This window comes from Ruditapes philippinarum, unplaced genomic scaffold (assembly GCF_026571515.1).
Source record: "Ruditapes philippinarum isolate M1 unplaced genomic scaffold, ASM2657151v2 ctg2481_1_1_1_1, whole genome shotgun sequence".
NCBI lineage: Eukaryota > Metazoa > Mollusca > Bivalvia > Venerida > Veneridae > Ruditapes > Ruditapes philippinarum.
The window spans coordinates 41488-59944 of NW_026865412.1; the positions used below are offsets into that span (position 1 = coordinate 41488).

The 18457-nt window shown below is 32.6% G+C and overlaps 2 protein-coding genes and 1 long non-coding RNA gene across 4 annotated transcripts in view; 2 read left to right on the forward strand and 1 right to left on the reverse strand.

Moving 5' to 3' along the window:
* LOC132728918 (uncharacterized) overlaps nt 1-2924 on the reverse strand; it is a gene marked incomplete at its 3' end in the record, with an annotated part of 43886 nt that extends 40962 nt beyond the window's left edge. The window contains exon 1 of the mRNA XM_060714638.1: nt 2426-2924. Coding sequence (XP_060570621.1) covers nt 2426-2491 — 66 coding nt within the window. The remainder of the gene's footprint in view (nt 1-2425) is intronic.
* Nucleotides 2925-8200: 5276 nt separating this feature from the next.
* Nucleotides 8201-9109, forward strand: LOC132728917 (uncharacterized). Its single transcript, XR_009625545.1, has 3 exons — nt 8201-8440; nt 8630-8703; nt 8930-9109. It is a non-coding gene; the product is annotated as an uncharacterized LOC132728917 (long non-coding RNA).
* Nucleotides 9110-9927: 818 nt separating this feature from the next.
* On the forward strand, nt 9928-18054 carry LOC132728920 (tRNA 2'-phosphotransferase 1-like). Of its 2 annotated transcripts, none has more exons than XM_060714641.1 (7): nt 9928-10088; nt 11548-11711; nt 13202-13300; nt 13974-14034; nt 14617-14673; nt 15977-16084; nt 16791-18054. In XM_060714641.1, the coding sequence occupies exons 1-7, from the start codon at nt 10004-10006 to the stop codon at nt 16811-16813; spliced, it is 597 nt and encodes a 198-aa protein (XP_060570624.1). In that variant the 5' UTR covers nt 9928-10003; the 3' UTR covers nt 16814-18054. The 2 variants fall into 2 exon arrangements, with proteins under 2 accessions (XP_060570624.1, XP_060570625.1); XM_060714642.1 differs by lacking the exon at nt 9928-10088 and adding an exon at nt 10448-10575.
* The last annotated feature ends 403 nt before the right edge of the window (nt 18055-18457 follow it).

Consider the following 18457-nt stretch of genomic DNA (forward strand, 5'->3'; position numbering starts at 1 on the left):
TATACACATATAGTTAAAAACAATGACACCCCTGGGGTAGGGCCAGTTTTGACCCCCGGGCTTTTATTTGAACAAACTTTGTAGATATTTACTTAAAGATGTTTCATGTATAATATCTAAACTCAAGCTATTTGGGTTTTTTCAAAGAAGATTTTTAAGTTTTTGCTATCCACATATCAGGAAAATCAATGACCCCCGGGGCGGGGCCAGTTTTGACCCCAGGGCTTTTATTTGAACATACTTGGTAGACACCCATTAGAACATGTTTCATGCTAAATATCTTAGCTCTAGCTCTTTGGGTTCTATAAAAGAAGATTTTTTTAGTTTTTACTATATGCATATAGGGAAAATCTATGACCCCCTGGGACGGGGCCAATTTTGACCCCAGGGCCTTTATTTGAACAAACTTGGTAGACACTCACTAGAAGATATTTCATGTCAAATATCTTAGCTCTAGGTCTTTGGGTTCTTTAAAAGAAGATTTTTTAAGTTTTTACTATATGCATATAGGGAAAATCTATAACCCCCTGGGGCAGGGCTAATTTTGACCTCAGGGCTTTTATTTGAACAAACTTGGTAGTCACTCATTAGAAGATGTTTCATGCTAAATATCTTAGCTCTAGCTCTTTGGGTTCTTTAAAAGAAGATTTTTTAAGTTTTTTCTATATATGCATATAGGGGAAATCAATGACCCCCTGGGGCGGGCCAATTTTGACCGCAGGGCTTTTATTTGAAAAAACTTGGTAGACATTCACTAGAAGATGTTTCATGCCAAATATCTAAGCTCTAGCTTTTACAGTTCTTTAAAAGAAGATTTTTTAAGTTTTTACTATATGCATAAAGGGGAAAATCAATGACCCCCCGAGCCGGGGCCAATTTTGACCCCAGGGCTTTTATTTGAACAAACTTGGTAGACACTCACTAGAAGATGTTTCATGCCAAATATCTTAGCTCTAGCTCTTTGGGTTCTTTAAAAGAAGATTTTTTAAGTTTTTACTATATGCATATAGGGAAAATCAATGACCCCCTGGGGCGGGGCCAATTTTGACCCTAGGGCTTTTATTTGAACAAACTTGGTAGACACTCATTAGAAGATGTTTCATGCCAAATATCTAAGCTCTAGCTCTTACGGTTCTTTAAAAGAAGATATTTAAAGATTTTTCTTTCGGTTGCCATGGCAACCAGAGTTCTGCATGAAATGGAATTCTTTGAACAATCTTGACAGAGCTTCATACAAAGAGTATTCCTGCCAAGTTTCATAAACATTGGCCTTGCGGTATCATAGAAGATGTCCTTAGAATATTTAAAATGTGGACGGACGACAGACGACGGACGCCATTTGGTTGGCCATCCTAAAAGCTCACCTGCACTTTGTGCAAGGTGAGCTAATTACAGAGAAAGACGGTGGTAGGCAATGAAAAGACAACATTTGTATATACAAAAGCATATCCCAAGATAAATATACAGACATAATAATAACATCACGAAAATGAAACATGATATTTCTTTTTAAAAGACAACACTGGCAAAGAAAAACGCCTAGTAAATAACTCTTCAAAGGAAACATCTTAAAAAAGCCAAGAAAAACAATTGTATGATAACACTAATATACTTCAAATATACTTCAAAGATTTAAGTGACAGGAGACAAAACATTAAAGATATGAATTGAAAGAATTAACAATATACATGCTACAGGAGACATAGAAAACCATGAATTGTTTGTCGTTTGGGTTTAAATGTACCAATCTCGACACATTTTTGGTGTAATTTTGGCAGGTCAGTCCAGCTAACCGGTTTTGGTTTTCCTGGGGGAAAAAAACAACTGACCATCACTTGAGAATTTTTCTCCTTGAATGATCAACTACTAATCAGTATTCCCACATGATTTCTAAATCAGTAGTAACAAACATAAATAACCATTAAACTCAATGTCTAAGATCTACTGTCACAGAGAAATTTCCGATAGCCCAGGGATCAAACCTGGGGGGGGAACCCCATGATAACAAATCCAATGCGCTCCCTTTTGAGCACAGCTGGTGGACAAGAAACCCATGAAAGGTTGAAACAAGATATGTTACAGGACAAATACAGTAACAGGATATATACAGAAATAGTTACTCAACTTAGTGTACATAATTAATGTAAATAAATATGCACATAAACCTTTCAAAAGACTGAATATATATTGTGTTATATTACACAAAATACTAGTACAGCATTGATGATTTTTCAACCGGCTTAACAACTTAGGCCTATTTCAAGCCTCTTCCCAATCAAAATTTCCATTAAAATTGTACAGTTTTCCTTAATATTTAAACTTGCACCAGCATTTTTTTTGACTTCCCAAATTACTTTTCACATTAATTTTTCCCAAAATCAAGAGTCTATAAAGGTCTTAATTCCCAATTAGAAGAGGTACATACTTGTGTCTGCTGCTCTGTTGTCACACACTTTTCTTCCCAGAACGGTGATAATAAAGATCTAAACATTATTCTTGCTGTACCATTCAAGGCCCTATATAGGTGACCTTGACACTTGACCTTTACTTCCGGTTAACAAGTTCTCAAATGACCTTTGTACAGTAAGGATCACTCATAAAGATAACTCTTAAGATCTAGTCAAAACTGAATCTGTCGACTTTCAAACTAAAGATACACTGTAATACGAAATCCATCAAAATGTATCAAGTTCATGCAGTCAAGTTCAAACTTAACAGTTTTATGTAACGTCTCTTACAATAGAAGCTGAGAATTCAAAAGTTAGTGTTTATTCCACATTGAGTGATTGACGGACAAAATTACCTGATTCTAATCAATCTTATATTTGCATAAAACTAATCACAAATCCTAGAAATTTACATATACAGCAGTTATATTGCTTTTCCAAACGTTCCCAGTGCTCACACATATAGGTTATCCAATCCCAATTGGTTTTTGCGATGATTTAATATGTTCTTAAAATATCTGTTATGAATCGGACGATGTCAGCTAAACTTATATGGTGCGATGGCAGTAACTAAAATTCCAGAATAAAAACCAAAAGACAAAAAGCATGGCCTCCATTTACAATACAGTTGACACGAAAACCCACAAAGTTTGCGGTATGAGGCGATCCCAACTATCCCCACAAAGCTTTAAGCAGCACTAAATATCCAGCTCTTTAAATCTTGAGACTTTCAGAGGCAGGAAAGTGTCAAACACTAACATTTAATCAAGAAGATCCTGAAAACTGTAACTCAGAATTATGTCTATGTAGAATGTATAGAGTATACTTATTATACTCCATTAGCTATTTTTCTTCTTGAAAAACACATTTATTTTTACAATTTCTTTTACCGTATCCTGTATCCTGTGTTTAATCACTATCGGAGGCCTTCATTTAATGAACACAATTCATTTATGATATTTACGAAAGTTACGATGATGATTACCATAGTGCACAAAATGTGTATTGCTTTCCCTTCGAAAATCATAGCAAAAACATCACTGATTTCATCGATTGAAACGAAAAGCCTATACTGAAATAAGTTATGATCGAAAGTGTGGCATTTTTGAACAGAGTTCAGAGTTGGCAGAAATAGAAAGTATGTTATATTCCTTTATAACATATGGCAAGAGATAACATTTTATCTCTTTTACAGATCTTGCAATGATAATTTCAATCCCAGCAGTCTGTAGAGACAGATTACACTGTGGGTATATGTTTTTTATTTTTTTCTTACCTGGCAGTATATGAAAAGGTATGGGTGGTGGGGGGGAGGGGGGAGGAAAAAAGGGGGGGGGGGGTGTTTATAAATTTAGCAACAAGTATCTTAAGATTATAATGATTAGCTATCAATGATACGTGTATAAAAGAAAACATATCTCACATAAAATTGGCACATAGATCTTTAAAGCATCTTACATTTACTGATTGAAAATATTGGATGGGGTTGGAATGTACAACAATTTTTGTGGTTTTTTTTTTTTTGTACTTGCAATTTAACTGTTCCCAGTATACAAAAAAACAAATACACATTTTAGGAGCAAATAAGCAAACATGCACAATTTTTTCTACCTGAAAACAACTTTATCAGAGATAAATTAAAGGGGTCTCAGTTATTCATATAATGTCGTGACCATTACTTTGAAACAAACTGTGTTGAAATAAAAATTATGTTGATGAAAATGTAAATTCAGTCAAAATTTCTGTTTAACATGTAATAGTGTTAATTAATTAATCAATAAGTGTAACTGAATTAATTATGTAAGTTTTTATACATTTTTTTTAAATCCCTTAACTCATCATTTTAAAGTTCTGATTTATTTACATGTTCTGTTCTTTCTTTCAATTATCTGGAGGCATGCAGCTTTAAGTTTTGTGCCATGATAATGAGGATAAAATATCGTTATATTATGATGTTTCTTGCTGCAAATTACATGATAGATTTAATATTGTATAGAATTATCCCCTTAACATCTTAGTATCTTAAATGGACTTGTTATAGAATGTAGGTGCCAAGCTGGTATTACTTAGGTGCCTGGACTATTGCACAGAGAGGCACTGCCACCTGAGGTCTTCATCCAGTAAAGCTGGAATGTCACCATATAACCTATACTGTGTCTAAATGGAGGATATTCAAGTTTTTCTATAAATACACGATTTATTTTCATCGAGTGGTATGAAAATAAATATTTCATGAGTTGCGGTAGCCACGAGTGAAATATGGTAATTTTCATGCCACAAGATGAAAATAAATCATGAATTTATAGAAAAAACTTGAATTTTCTGTTTATTATATACATTTTTCTCTTTTTTGCGAGAAAATTTGAAAGACTTTCCCTTAAATTTTGTGTACTGGCAGAATTTAAAAGAAAGTAGTCCGACAAGACACCAGTGAAAATACGGAAAATATGTTTCACTGCAGTGAAAAATAAATTTTTACAGTGAAAATACGGAAAATGAAAATACACATTTTATTTCATCAATATTTCTCAATATTTCATTTATAAGTATATAATAAATTAAACTTATTTAAAAGCTCTTCTTTATTTTGTTTTCGTCATTTATTGTTATGCTAAATTTACACACAATTAAAATGCAACATTATCTGTTAGAAAAATGATACAAATTACTGAAGGGTCCAACATTGGACAAATTTTGAGGTGACTGTCACTAACAGTAATAATCAAGGTGCAACTTTTCAGCCACTTTTGATGAGAACTCAAAGATCATGAAAAGGTAACTCTGACAACTGCAATGTTAACAGTACAGCAGTAGTTATTCCCCTTGAAAAAAAAAATGCAAATTTAAGAATACAGTGCTTAAAAAATGTTTACTGCATGAAAACTGTAGGTAACCCAAATTGGTTAGAAAAATGGGAGTTGGGTGGGATATGTAATTTAAAATTTAACCCATCCAAGTGTCAAGTTACCTACGTCACAATAAGGAAACATTCTAACCCAACACAATACTACATGTACCTTCAATGAGTCCTATTAAAATTGGTTACCTCAGCTAAATACCTAGGCGTTGATATATCAGAATACCTTACATGCCCACATAAACAGGACATCTGAAAAACCAAATTTTATCATTCCTTATACATGTTATAATGCCAAAACAAATTAAACGGTTAAATCCTGCCCACATAAACAGGACATCCAAGAAAGCTAATTACCAAAGCTTAGGATTCCTACAAAGAAACCTTTAAAAAGATTAAATCCCAAACCATTAAGTCTGTTGCTTGCCAAACGTTAGTCAGACACCAGCTTGAATATCGTTTCGAAGTAATCTCCCCAACACCAAAATACAAACATATCAAATTGAAAATGTCCAAAGAAGAGCAGCCCGATGGATTAAGGTAGATTATGGTCAGACGTCTAGCATCACATTATAACTTCAATAACTGGAAATAACGACATATAGATGCTAGGTTATCCCTTTTATTTTTATTCCCCATTGTCTAGCTGTTATCCCAACAGTAAATATGTGACACCCCTCTCCTGAACATCATGCCTTCAGTTCACCATCTCTTGTGTTACAAGTTATTCATAGCAACTTAAGATTATTATAAATTCTCATTCTTTCTTAGGACTGTATACCATTGTAAAAACCTACACCCTGCAGTTGTCCTATTCCTAGAGCAGTTCAGTGCGGCCATAGTTTGCACTGAACGAGTCAAAATATATTGACTTGCCAAAGCTAGAATCTGAGATATTTTTGTTCTGGGTCAAAATCTCATCTGAATAGGGGAGATATTGCCCACACACAAAATAGCACATCTCTTTGCTTAGTACAAGTAGTTCGACCTTCTGACTCCGTTAATCTTCTCACTCAGTTTTGTTTATTAAGCATTTATATATGATACAAATCAAACTAAAAATATTTACGTTATCTTTTATTTTCTTAGAATTATTTCTCTTTTTCCACTGGCATCAGAGCTTCAAGTTGTGTTAATTATTTTTTTTGGTGATATAAATATGTGTTCCAGTTTGTTGGTACAAAACAAAAACTACACTTTTGTTCTTAGTCTTAATATTTGAAGTTCATAAAAATTATGTTGTAATGAAAAATTCTTAACCCATTACGCCATATATACGCCTTTTAATGCCTTTTTCACCCCCCCCTCCCACTTTTTTGTGTCTCAAATGGTGAAAAAATGCCTTTTTTAGGCCCCCAACACTTGATTTTGTTTGAGAAATGTTGTTTAAAAAGTGACAAATTATTTCAGCGCGGCCCCCCATTTAAAAGATAGATCAGGGGGTTGCCAGAAGGGGGTTGTACCCCCTTCTGTTTGGGGATATGAAGGGGGGAGTTCCCCCCATCGCCAAGAAAATTTTGGACGTGTGAGAGGCTAAAAATGGCCCCTGATTGATCATAAGGTAATGTGTAACCAACACTGAAAAGCATTTGACTCTATCTCAATCCATTGAGAAGTTGCGGCACTTTGAAGTCAATTTTGATGGAAAAAATCAATGCAAAATAATGATTTTTGGCAATTTTGAGATGCCCCCTCGTTGCCATGGTAACAGGAAATTTAAGCCTGAGCATGTTGTTGCAAAGGCAATGGTCCAGTCAACACTTGTGCCATAAGTTTGATTAGTATTGAAGCAGTTTTTATAGTTTTATAGCAATTTGAACTTGTAACGGGAGACTTTTCAATGAAAACACTTACAGCCATTTTTCACAAAATGCTTATGAAGTAATGGGTTAATAGAAATGTGTCTAACAACTTCATTATAATGCTCTAGATTATTGCCCCGGTATCTGTATTCTACATATTTTGATTAAATATTCTGTTTCTGGCATCTATATTTTGACAATGCTGTTGGCGCAATGAATTAGAGCATAAAGAAGTTATTAAACCTATTTTGTTTTACATTTTGCATATGTAAAATATTTTTTAAGGACTTAAAAAAAACTATGTGTTATAAAAACAAGAAAAAGGGGAAATAATTCTCACAAAAATGACAGTGGCCAAATATTTTTCTTTCTTTCAGTTTATGTCAAATATTATTTTCAAAAAACAAAGTGTTGCATCACCATATAGTTAAATGAGGTAGTAAAGCTAATCAATTTTTCAGATATGTTTAATATTTATTTCTAGGGGCGATCATATTGATTTCGAATTTTCCCTGCCAAAAATTTTTGCTATTTTCTTTTCCCCTCATTTAAGGTTTTTATCCCGGGAAAAAAACTAACGAAAAGATAAAATTTAAATCCCCCACCCCTTTTTTTAATGAATAAGAAAATGCCAAATTTTTTTCAAACTAAGGAAAGCAAAAAAAAAGTTAGGGTTAATAAATTTTTGCAAATTTATTGGCGAAATTTTGTTTGCACACCCTTTAATTTATGACGGGCCCAAATTTTCCCAACCCCGAAAAGGTTAAAATTAAAATAAAAAAATACTCAAAGTTTTAAATTTTAAGGGTACTTTAGGAAAACGTAACGGAAAAATTTTGCCCCCTATAAATTAAAAATGTTTAAGGGATAAAATTCTAAAAATAAAATGTACAAGAATGAGTATTGTCCTTTAACTTTTAGATTAATTTGTAAATGATTACAAAATTTATAAAGTCAAACGTAAAATAAGTAAAGGGGACACCTTAAATAGATATTATCATTGTAACAGGGTCTTATTTTTAAGATCAGGTCTAAGGGACAATACTCTTGCTTTACTGTTGGATTTTATAATTTAGCAAAGGGAGACAAAATCCGTCGGTCTTGTCTGATACTTTTCAAGGGAGATTACTCTATTGGTTTTAACTGATTTTATCTTGTGTTTACATTGGTCAGTATTCTAAGAATTCAAATGATTGGTTCATGGATCATTGGTTTTAAGCTATTTTTATGTCATGTGATTTCTTGGTGGGAAAAGTCATTGTGTCTTTGTTATGTTGTAAAGGAAAGGTTAGAAAAATTAGTGTTTGTGGTCAAGTTCTTTATTTCATAAGTTGGTATGTATTTATCCTGACTGCTGCTAAATGCTTTATTGTAAATATGTAGAATTGCATTATTGTGATTCTGTTGTATTTTGATTCAGTCCATTGATTGTGAAATTTGTAAATAAGTATGAGTTTCAGAATGACATGTATCTATCAAATCACCTTTCATCTTTTATTCACTATTAATATTTAACCTTGCAGTTAACAGTCACTGGTGTGAAAGTAAGAGAAGGTATTAGGTTATAGATTGATGTACTACACTCATCCCTCAGATGGTAAGTTACATGTGTGATGTATTGTGTATTGTTTAAAAGATAAGATATGTTAATTGTGTGTATAATTTCATAAGCTATGATATGATATTTAAGGACTGTTGCTGAGTGTAAAGAACTAAATTGGCCACTAGACATGTAATTGATTATGTAAGATATGATAATAATTAATGCATTGTTTATACTTTATTTTACTTTATATTTACATATTGTTATATACTTATTTCAGAGTGTTGTTGGTTTGTACCTTAACTTGATGTAACCACCATACAGTAATTGAAGAATGGATTGGAATATATAAATAATATAACTGTAAAGCTGTTTGTTGATTTGATTTTAATAATCCCGAACTCATTTGACCCTTAGGGGCTCGGATAGTTATATTTATATTGCGCCGAACCACCCCTATTACATCATCAATATCAATATGCTATAATTTAATTTCAATGTTAACCAAATGGGTACTTTCTTAGCTACAAGAAATCATGGAGCTAAATATTGAATAAATTTATGTATATCTGTGAAGAAATTATTATTATGCCATTATTCAGCAAGCATTGCCAAAAAAATTCTTTTTGTATTGAAAACTTACAAATAACATAATATAGTATGTTAACCAGTTTTACTTCGGCCGAGTATTTTTTTTTTATAAAGATACTTCTTGTTATGTACTTACAGTATCAGTAATCGATATACAATATAGAATATGAATTTCATCATGGCTCGCTTAGAAGAAGTATAAATTTGCCCATCATTTATATTAAAACTCAACAACTAAAGCCTAAATAAGGTACTTGTCAGGGGGTGTTTCAAATAAATCATTATATACCTTTTTTACAATTCGATATTTCCTTAGAAAGGGAAGTAGGATTCCGCGCATGTGCAATTTTACGTAGTTCAAAAAGCGAACCTTTGTACACCAGCAGTCTTGTAATGAATTAAGTGTGCTTTTCGGTATATACTGCTAAAAATTCAAGTATAATTTTGACCAAAAACTCGATATAAATATAGGCCTATATAAGATTAATTGAAAATGTGATTATTTAAAAAACAACAACAACTGCAGAACGTTGGTAAAATATGACTACATTTAGAGATGATTGTTTTTTTGGATATACGCAGAGCTCTAATTAATACAGAGAGAGAGAGAGTATGACATTTAAGATGTGAAGTATACCTGGCAATGTTAAACGAGATAGTTTTGTTGTGAAGTATACATGGTTAAGCACGATCAATAGTAGTTGAGCTTTGATCATTTTGTGTATATATCATAATGTCAAATGTGTGATATTCTCTTTCGGAAATGGGAGATTTAAACAGTTTGTCTCATTTTCTAGCTAAACTTCTGAGACATGAAGCTAAAAAAAGAGGTTTGGAAGTAACACCAGGTATATATACGTATACATAAGCATTTATTGAATGTTCATGAATATGTTAATATTATATAGAAAACGAAAGTAAAAAGTAAATTCTGGCAAAAAAATCATTTGTATTCATAAACATAAATTTTTTGATGAAAACAGCATTTAGATTACTATACGTGTATATTTCATTGATGTAAAAGCTTTATAAACTGTAATGATAATTTTATTATTAAAGTATATTGTCTAGTTAATTACTGGCACGATCTAAATCATTTTTCGAAAATGCTTTAAGTTTTTGCTTTTTGGAAAATTATAACGAGGTAATAAAGTGGCCTGATTTTCGGAAAACTAAATGCACTGGTTTAAATTGAATTATATGTAAGAGGGTGTCGGCCTAGCGGTTTAGGTTTCGTGTTCGAGCATGATACATAGACACATAGAAAAAAGAAGGTGCATTTAACATGCATGGAATTGTTTTATATACTAAGTATACTTCACAGAAAAGGAAAAGGTTGTTATATAGTGTTACATGTATATTTACATCTTTAACACTTTATATAAGCCGCTTTTTAACATTTTTCATTTTTCTTTCTTTCATCTGATGCGGCATATAACGGGTAGGCTGTCCGTTGTAGAATTTAAGCTAATTTAGATATATAAAACTGATACGTAAAATAATGATAGTTTAAGTCTATCAAATAATGTTGACGCCCCCCCCCCCCCCCCCAAAAAAAAAAAAAAAAAAAAAAAAAAAAAAACAACAAAAAACAAAACAAAAAAACAACAAAAAACCCCCCAATAACAAACAGCAGCAACCCCAACAATTATGACACAGCACTTTATTAATCTACTGAATGCAATCACAACAGTGTTTAGTAAGTGTATAGCACAGGTGTTCGGCACTAGCCGCCCCCACCCCGGTCAGGTCGCTGTCGACTTACACTTGAGGTGACTTCGATGTAACTTATCTTCTTATTGTTATGACAACTTTATTTTCTTTAAGAGTGATCAACTCCCTACCATCTGGTACCAAGTTTTGAAACTTGGTGAAAAATGTTGCAGTTGTGGAGTTCATATTAAGATTAGTCCTGAAAAATGAGCGGCGAGTTGCATACCTTTACTAAATATACTGACGGAAATTAAATTAAAAGCATATATCAAATATTAAAACATATTTCAAATGAAAATTTACATGGTTTTGAAGAGGTAGGATGGTTGTAGAGTGGGTAACGGGGGTCGGGAGGAAGGGGTTAGTGACCAATCAACGCGCCGAACACCTGTGGTTTATAATACTTGTCAGGTACCAACCATTTGTTTGGTAGTCACTATATATATTCATTATTTTCATTTCGTTTCATGTCGTGATAAATGGATGAATTTAACTAAAATTAAGTAATCAGGCAAACATAGTATTTTTCACAGATATATATTTTCGCATAACACTTTATATATCAGCGTTGAAACTATTTTATATTTATTACAGAGGGTTATGTCAATATAGAGGATATTCTTGAACTCCCTGAAGCACGGAGATTCTCAGTGTCTGACGTAGAAGGAATTGTAAACAGAGACGGGAAAGGGCGTTTTGGTTTACGAACTAGAAATGGCATGAAACAAATAAAAGCTACTCAAGGCCACACTATGAAGGTATACATACATCTTAGATTTCAAATTATCACCCCGTCCCAAATTGCATCTTCTCGGCTATTTCTGCCAAACTTAGGAAAAGAACCTCGAACATATTAGTAAGAATACGCAGAATGGGTGCAGCATTTCTGTCTAACTTACACTAAGAAAGTCAACATGGTATCATAGGAATACTTATATGTCTTCCTTTCTCTATCACCAATTAATGAGAAAAGGACCTAAGAGCAGCAAGACTACTCCTAAAGTTCAATATGTCTATACAGTTCAGATATTTTTCAAAATTATAATGTAATTATTATTGTTACATTTAAAATTTCTGTAAAATATTAGCTTTCTATTTTCTAAACACTCACGTAAATAAATAATAATGCCGGGAGTTGTTGACTTAGTTTATTCCAATATGTATAGGTTAGTGTTTAATAATATGTATTAACAAAAATAATTGGTCAAGCCTGCCACAGGCAGGCGACCAATTATTTTTGTTAATGCATATTATTAAACATTAACCTATTTAATGATCAACATTATTTTTTCAACCAAAAACAAGGCATTTCACTAAATCACCGATAACTCCGCCCTTTCGCTCTACAAGATGTCTACGCCTTGTCAAATTTCTAACATATCACATTTAGATATAAGCTAAATAAATGGCCCTGATCAACAAATAATCAGGCACATGTTTTCTGAAATGTCACAGAATTTATACCTTTATCTACAGTAAAACAGTTCTTTTTTTTCTGTGTATCAATTTAGGTTTACAGGTGGAGGGGACTCCATTAACAATCAGTTTTCCAGCCAAAAAATGTAATCATTGTATTCTTAATATCAATGATTGTTAATGCAGTTCATTCCTATCAAGTGGAAAAAAAATGTTTTGGAAAATATAAAGTTTAAAACAGTCAGCAATTTATAACAGACATTTTCTTACAGTCAAAAGGATATAAAAAAGTTACTATGTAATCATTTGTCTCTACATGCCCCACATGTATTATCTATGTAATAAATCAATTGATTGTATCCTCACATTTACAAACACCTGACCTCGACTGTTTTTTATGTTGCCATTGTTTTGCTAACCTTAACATTTTACAAATCAGAGTGTAAACCATACCTCTAACTCCTCCCTAATATAATGCATTATTGAAATTTGTTAGACTGCGGGTTAGACGACAGATAAAGTGAATTTTATTTAGTTAGTACACATTAACCAAAGTTAGACTAAGCAGAAATTTGAAAAATACTACAATGTGATTGGACAAAAAATAATGTTGATCATTAATACGAGTAAAAGACCACCTTAATTAAGTAGATTTATAGATATAAAGATAATCAGTAAAATATTTATATATTTATTTGTATGGTTGTTGAAACGGAAAGTACAAAAAAGTCTACCGGTTGACATTAATTCAGATAATTATGTACATAATTGTTTTTCGGCGGAATGTGAATGTAAAAGTTCACTACATATAATATGATGTTTTATATTATAGCTGGACAAACTTGAGTTGACACCAATCAATCGTCATACGGATGTCAGGACTGTTCTACATGGTACGAGAAAAATGAATTGGCAGTCCATAAAGACAGAGGTATAATACTGTATCCATAGAAACGTATAAAAATTCATTATTACTACCTGGGACATATATCCCAGTTACTACAATATATATTAATATTTTTAATTTTATCAAGGTAACATTTGATTTTGATCTGATTATATTTGATAATTGGTGGATAACGATGGGTTATAAAAACCATAAATCGGACATAATAATATTTTAAAGTGGAAAAAAGGAGTCTACTTTCGACGATCGCAACTTCTCGGACCTATCCGTCAAACTTCGGATAAGAATATGAATAATAGCCGAGATTTTCCGATTGTTCTTTCGATGCAATCGGAACACCTCGGCCGACTTCAAGTCAATCTCCGAACTTGACGGAGATTGCCGAGTTGTTACGATTGCTTTCGATGGTCGTGTCGACTTCCGGTTATCGCAAGAAAAAGTAGAAGCAGGTGCTTGTTAATGGCAAGACATGATACACAATGACTCGCAAGATAGATGCAACGATTTAGATTATCTTCTGGGTATATCGAACTCTTTGGAGTGGTGGTTAAGGCCGATGACTAAGTATCACTCAATTGGAACATCTCAGTCTTTATCTATGATAACGGTCCTTATCCACAAACTGGCGGAATGTTTTTATTTTGGTTTTTTAAAATTGGCTACAATTGGCTATTGTAATCTTTCTTTTCATTTCTAGGGATTGTCAAAAAGAGGAAGAACTCACATTCATTTCGCTGCAGGGGAAAATGTGCAAAGCGGTAAGTTTTAAAACATGACAGTAACTTGACCTAGTTTTCGGCTTTTAAAACTTTATTTTCCGTTTTTAAACAATTTGTTCCTGCATAATTTGTACCCACTTTGCCACAGTGTAAAATAAGGAACGCTGACCTATAAGCTCATCCTGTCCAGCTTTGTCGGTCATGTGAGGAAGGCAGGCGGTTTTACTAAGGTGCTCATTCGTACCTGAAATATGCAAATTCATTAATATTCCTTTACCAGTAAAGCTGGACAACCGCCACATGGCCAATATCAAACCATATTAAATCGTATACAACTTAAAAAGGCAGTCGTCTTAAGCACAGATATATTCTTATATTTAGCTCCATGTCTTAAGTATAGAATTTCTTACTTCATCAGGACAGTGTTAGCGTATCAACAAAAGTCTCGGGTTAAATACTTAGACCTGACTGAACATGAATTTATCTTGTAATATGCAAGTATATGACGAATTCAATCATGCGAGTAAATCAGGTAAACACCCAGAAACAAATACACAGATACCATCATCTGATATATGTAATTACTTTCTTAATTATGTGGATATCATGACATTTTTTCAGGATTCCCACCACGATGTGATATGGTTATAGAAATAGATCTACAGAAGGCATTGGCAGGTAAAATGGGATTTTTTTAGAAAGAAATAGAATGATATTCAATTTGTATTGACACTGTTTGAACGCATGCTAATAGGATACGTCTTTGAAAATGTAACTATTTTTGTCAAATTACCATTCTAAGGTCAGATTACTGTATTGTAACATAGCGATTTGCTGCAGAAACCCGAAATATTCAATTGGACAATTGGTGAGTGATTGGATGAAAATGTGATGTTTACAAGATGAAAATTATTTAAGAAATAAAAACTACATTGTTTTGTTAAGAAAATGAACTGCTTCATAAGTCTCTATGATAATTTTTCACTTGGATATTTGCATTTTAAAAAAGTATATGTCAGTCCTGTGATCAGCATACAATTTCAGTGAAAAGGGGGGTAATCGTTTTTAAGGACATTTTGCGAAACATTTGGTCGGTCAACCCTATAAGTAACAATGTCATTTTGATATGTCAGGCATGTCATTCTCCTAGAAAAATTACATCTTTAGCATGAATATTCAATTTTAAGGAAGGTTTAGAGCTAGTTTCTTATAATGTAAGTTTATTTGAAAATTAATACAGTAGTCTGGCCCTCATCATGCAATTGTACGTAATATTAGTTAAATTAAGCTTGTCTACTGTGTCGAGCATTTTAATCGTGAATGTGGTAGCTAGCACATTGTTAATTTGAATTTATTAGCATACGATTTATTTCGATTTTGTTTGTTACGTAAATGAATATGGGCATCTTGGCGACAAAATTTACTTTCGGTTTCTAAAGACATAAAATTAAGGTTATAAATAATGTATTTTTACTGGTATGTCTATAAATTTATTTTATTACAGCAGACTGTTACACGATAACTGGTGCAATTTCATCCGAAATTTACTGGAATGATCAGTGCCAAGTCTTGTTGTACATATCGTCGGCATTTTCAAGTTCAATGATTTTTTCTATCAAAAATATGGTTCAGTGATTTTTTATCAGGATTATGGCTCTTTAATGATTTGTATTTTAAAAGTTTGTCCGGTTATTTTTCTTATACCAGTTATGTAATTTCAATGAAACTTTATAGGATTGATCTTTAGCGGAAGTTCTTGTGCATATTACACGAGTTTTCCGGTTGAATGAATTTTTACTGAGTTATGGCCCTTGAATAAAAAAGGCGTTTAGGCATGTTATTGATACACAGTGGCTACAGCATTCTACAAAGTTTCCGCAACACACAGGGAACAAACTAGTCAATCAATAACTTCTTAATTGGCTCTCATCAGGCGACACATGTGATATCTGATAGCTCTTGTTTATTTTTCTCATTTTAGATGGCTATAAATTTTACAAATCGGAAAACGATGTTATTTTAAGTGAAGGGAATGGTAATGGTGTAATACCACCAAAGTATTTCAAACGTGCATACGACCTCCATTCTCGTAAGTGTATTTTTTAAATATATACTTTTTTCTTGTCCTGTAGAATTTTATGTATATGATTTAACTGCTTTGGATTTGAACAATCCATTCAAAGTTGAAAGGAATTCTTATCATAATACAAAAAAGAAAGAGGTACCACCAGTATAGAGCAGGGCTGGAATGCACCAATATGCAGATTTGCACAGTTCTGTATTTGTGGTATTGCTTATTACTCTAGGAGGGGGCGTCCATGGCCGAGTGGTTAAGGTCGTGGGCTTCAAAACACTTCCCCCTAACCGTAGGTTCGAATTCCGCCAGGGACTTTGGATTCCTTCATGTAAGGAAGCTATCAAGCTGGTACGGAACGTCATTGGTTCTTCTCAGGCGACCGCTCGTGCTTGATATAATACACGGAAGGGCACTACATGTCTTTTTTTTACCCGAATGTGTCCAGTATTGTGAGTTTCGTCCAAGACTTAAAATGTTATTCAGTGTTTGCTGGTGCGGTTCTCCTTGTATACTATATAATTCCCTGCTATTAACAACTTACAATAAGTGCCAAGCTTTTTTCTCTATACATGTCAATGAAAAGCTTTTACTCGTATGTGGTGTATTGTAAACATTCAAACTGTAAATATAATACTGGAAACATAAGTGTTTTGATGTATGGGAATGAAAAAAAATCTATTGACTCTTTGATCATATTTTCTGCCAATCTTTTTTTCAGATACAGATATCTCGTTACAGTGACTGCAAAAGAAATTTGATTCAATCATTTCATATCAATGCCTCGAAACTACGTGACACATTTTGTGCCTTCTGTTTATGGATTTTTTATCCACAAGCTGGGACGGAAGATAACTGTATCATTCTGTCCAAGCTACAGCACACTTGTAAATATATCACAGGTTACGGTATTAAATGAATTATAATCGGTATGTGCACCGTATAGGTATTAAATGAATTATATACGGATCATGTACCGTATAGGTATTAAATGAATTATATACGGAATGTGTACCGTATTTTTATCAGATTATTTATATACGGAATGTGTACCGTATGATGTTTAAATAAATAGTGCCATCTGTGATTATTTATACATTTAAACTGCAAGACGTAATTTATTTTAATAACTACGATGTATATTTAGTGCCATATGTAAATAGTTTAATCATTTTAAACTACTAGACACTTTTTTATTTCCTCCTTTTTATATTTCTATCTGCATAACACATTTTATGTCACCTGTGATAGTTTATTTTCCTTTGAACTACGAGACACATTTTGCGTCATCTGTTGTTTATACTTATACTTTTAAACTTCATGACCTATTTATTGTCATCTGTTAAACGGTTCTCCACCGTGGAACATAAAATTTGAAATTCTTTCATAGATCAACTGTGGCACTTAAAGCGGAAAACACGCAACATATGATAAAGACATTTACTTAGAATTAAACTGAAAACGGCTAGCTTAAGTGTGAATCTTCGTCTGATTTCAGTTAAATGCGTTTAAATGCTTTCTTATTTTTATCATTTTAATAGCAATAAAATCCTTATTTTTTTTTTGGAAAACGACAACAACAACAAAATATGAAAAAAAAACCAGTCCATTTGCGTAAAAAATCTCAGTGTAGTCTCTTTTAATATCTACAAAACACAGTTATTGTCATTATGTGGATACTTAATTAACTTAAATGTCATTTGTTTGTATCTATTTATACCTTTTCTTACAACGAAATACCTTTATTATTGAAATTTGTTAATTGTTATACTTTTAAACTTCGAGACACACATACCTACTTGTGCCTTCTTTTGATAGCCAAACATTTTAACTACCACATTTAAATTCTATTAAGTATTACTTTATGCTGTTATATGATAAGCTCTTTTTACTGATTTTTTTTATTCTATGAAGTTATTGTTATTCTTGTGACTTTGTGTAAATGACTGACATTTTTATCTGTAATAAAATTCATATGTATGCTATTTGTTTTGTTTCTTTAATATTCAGTAGTTTAACCTACTATTGCTCCGCCCACGTAATCACGTGATCAAGTAAGACACACCCATCCTTAAACGAGTAGATATGGACATGGAGTTTTTGGTATAGTAAACTTTAGAGAATTCTAAACAAGAAAATAAAATTAATAATTCCTTGAATGGAACAGACAAAGAAATTGATCTATAAGCACTATAATGTACATGCATGCATTTGGGGAATAATGACATAGGTCACGAATTTGCACGCGTGTGAATTACTGAAGAAATTGATACAATAGTGTCATGTAAATTTTGTGGCCGGTTATAATACTTAAAAAAAATCATTTTATATTATTATAACAGCAGGTGTCAAGTGTTATGTGGCAGTCCATACTTCGCATAAGTGATG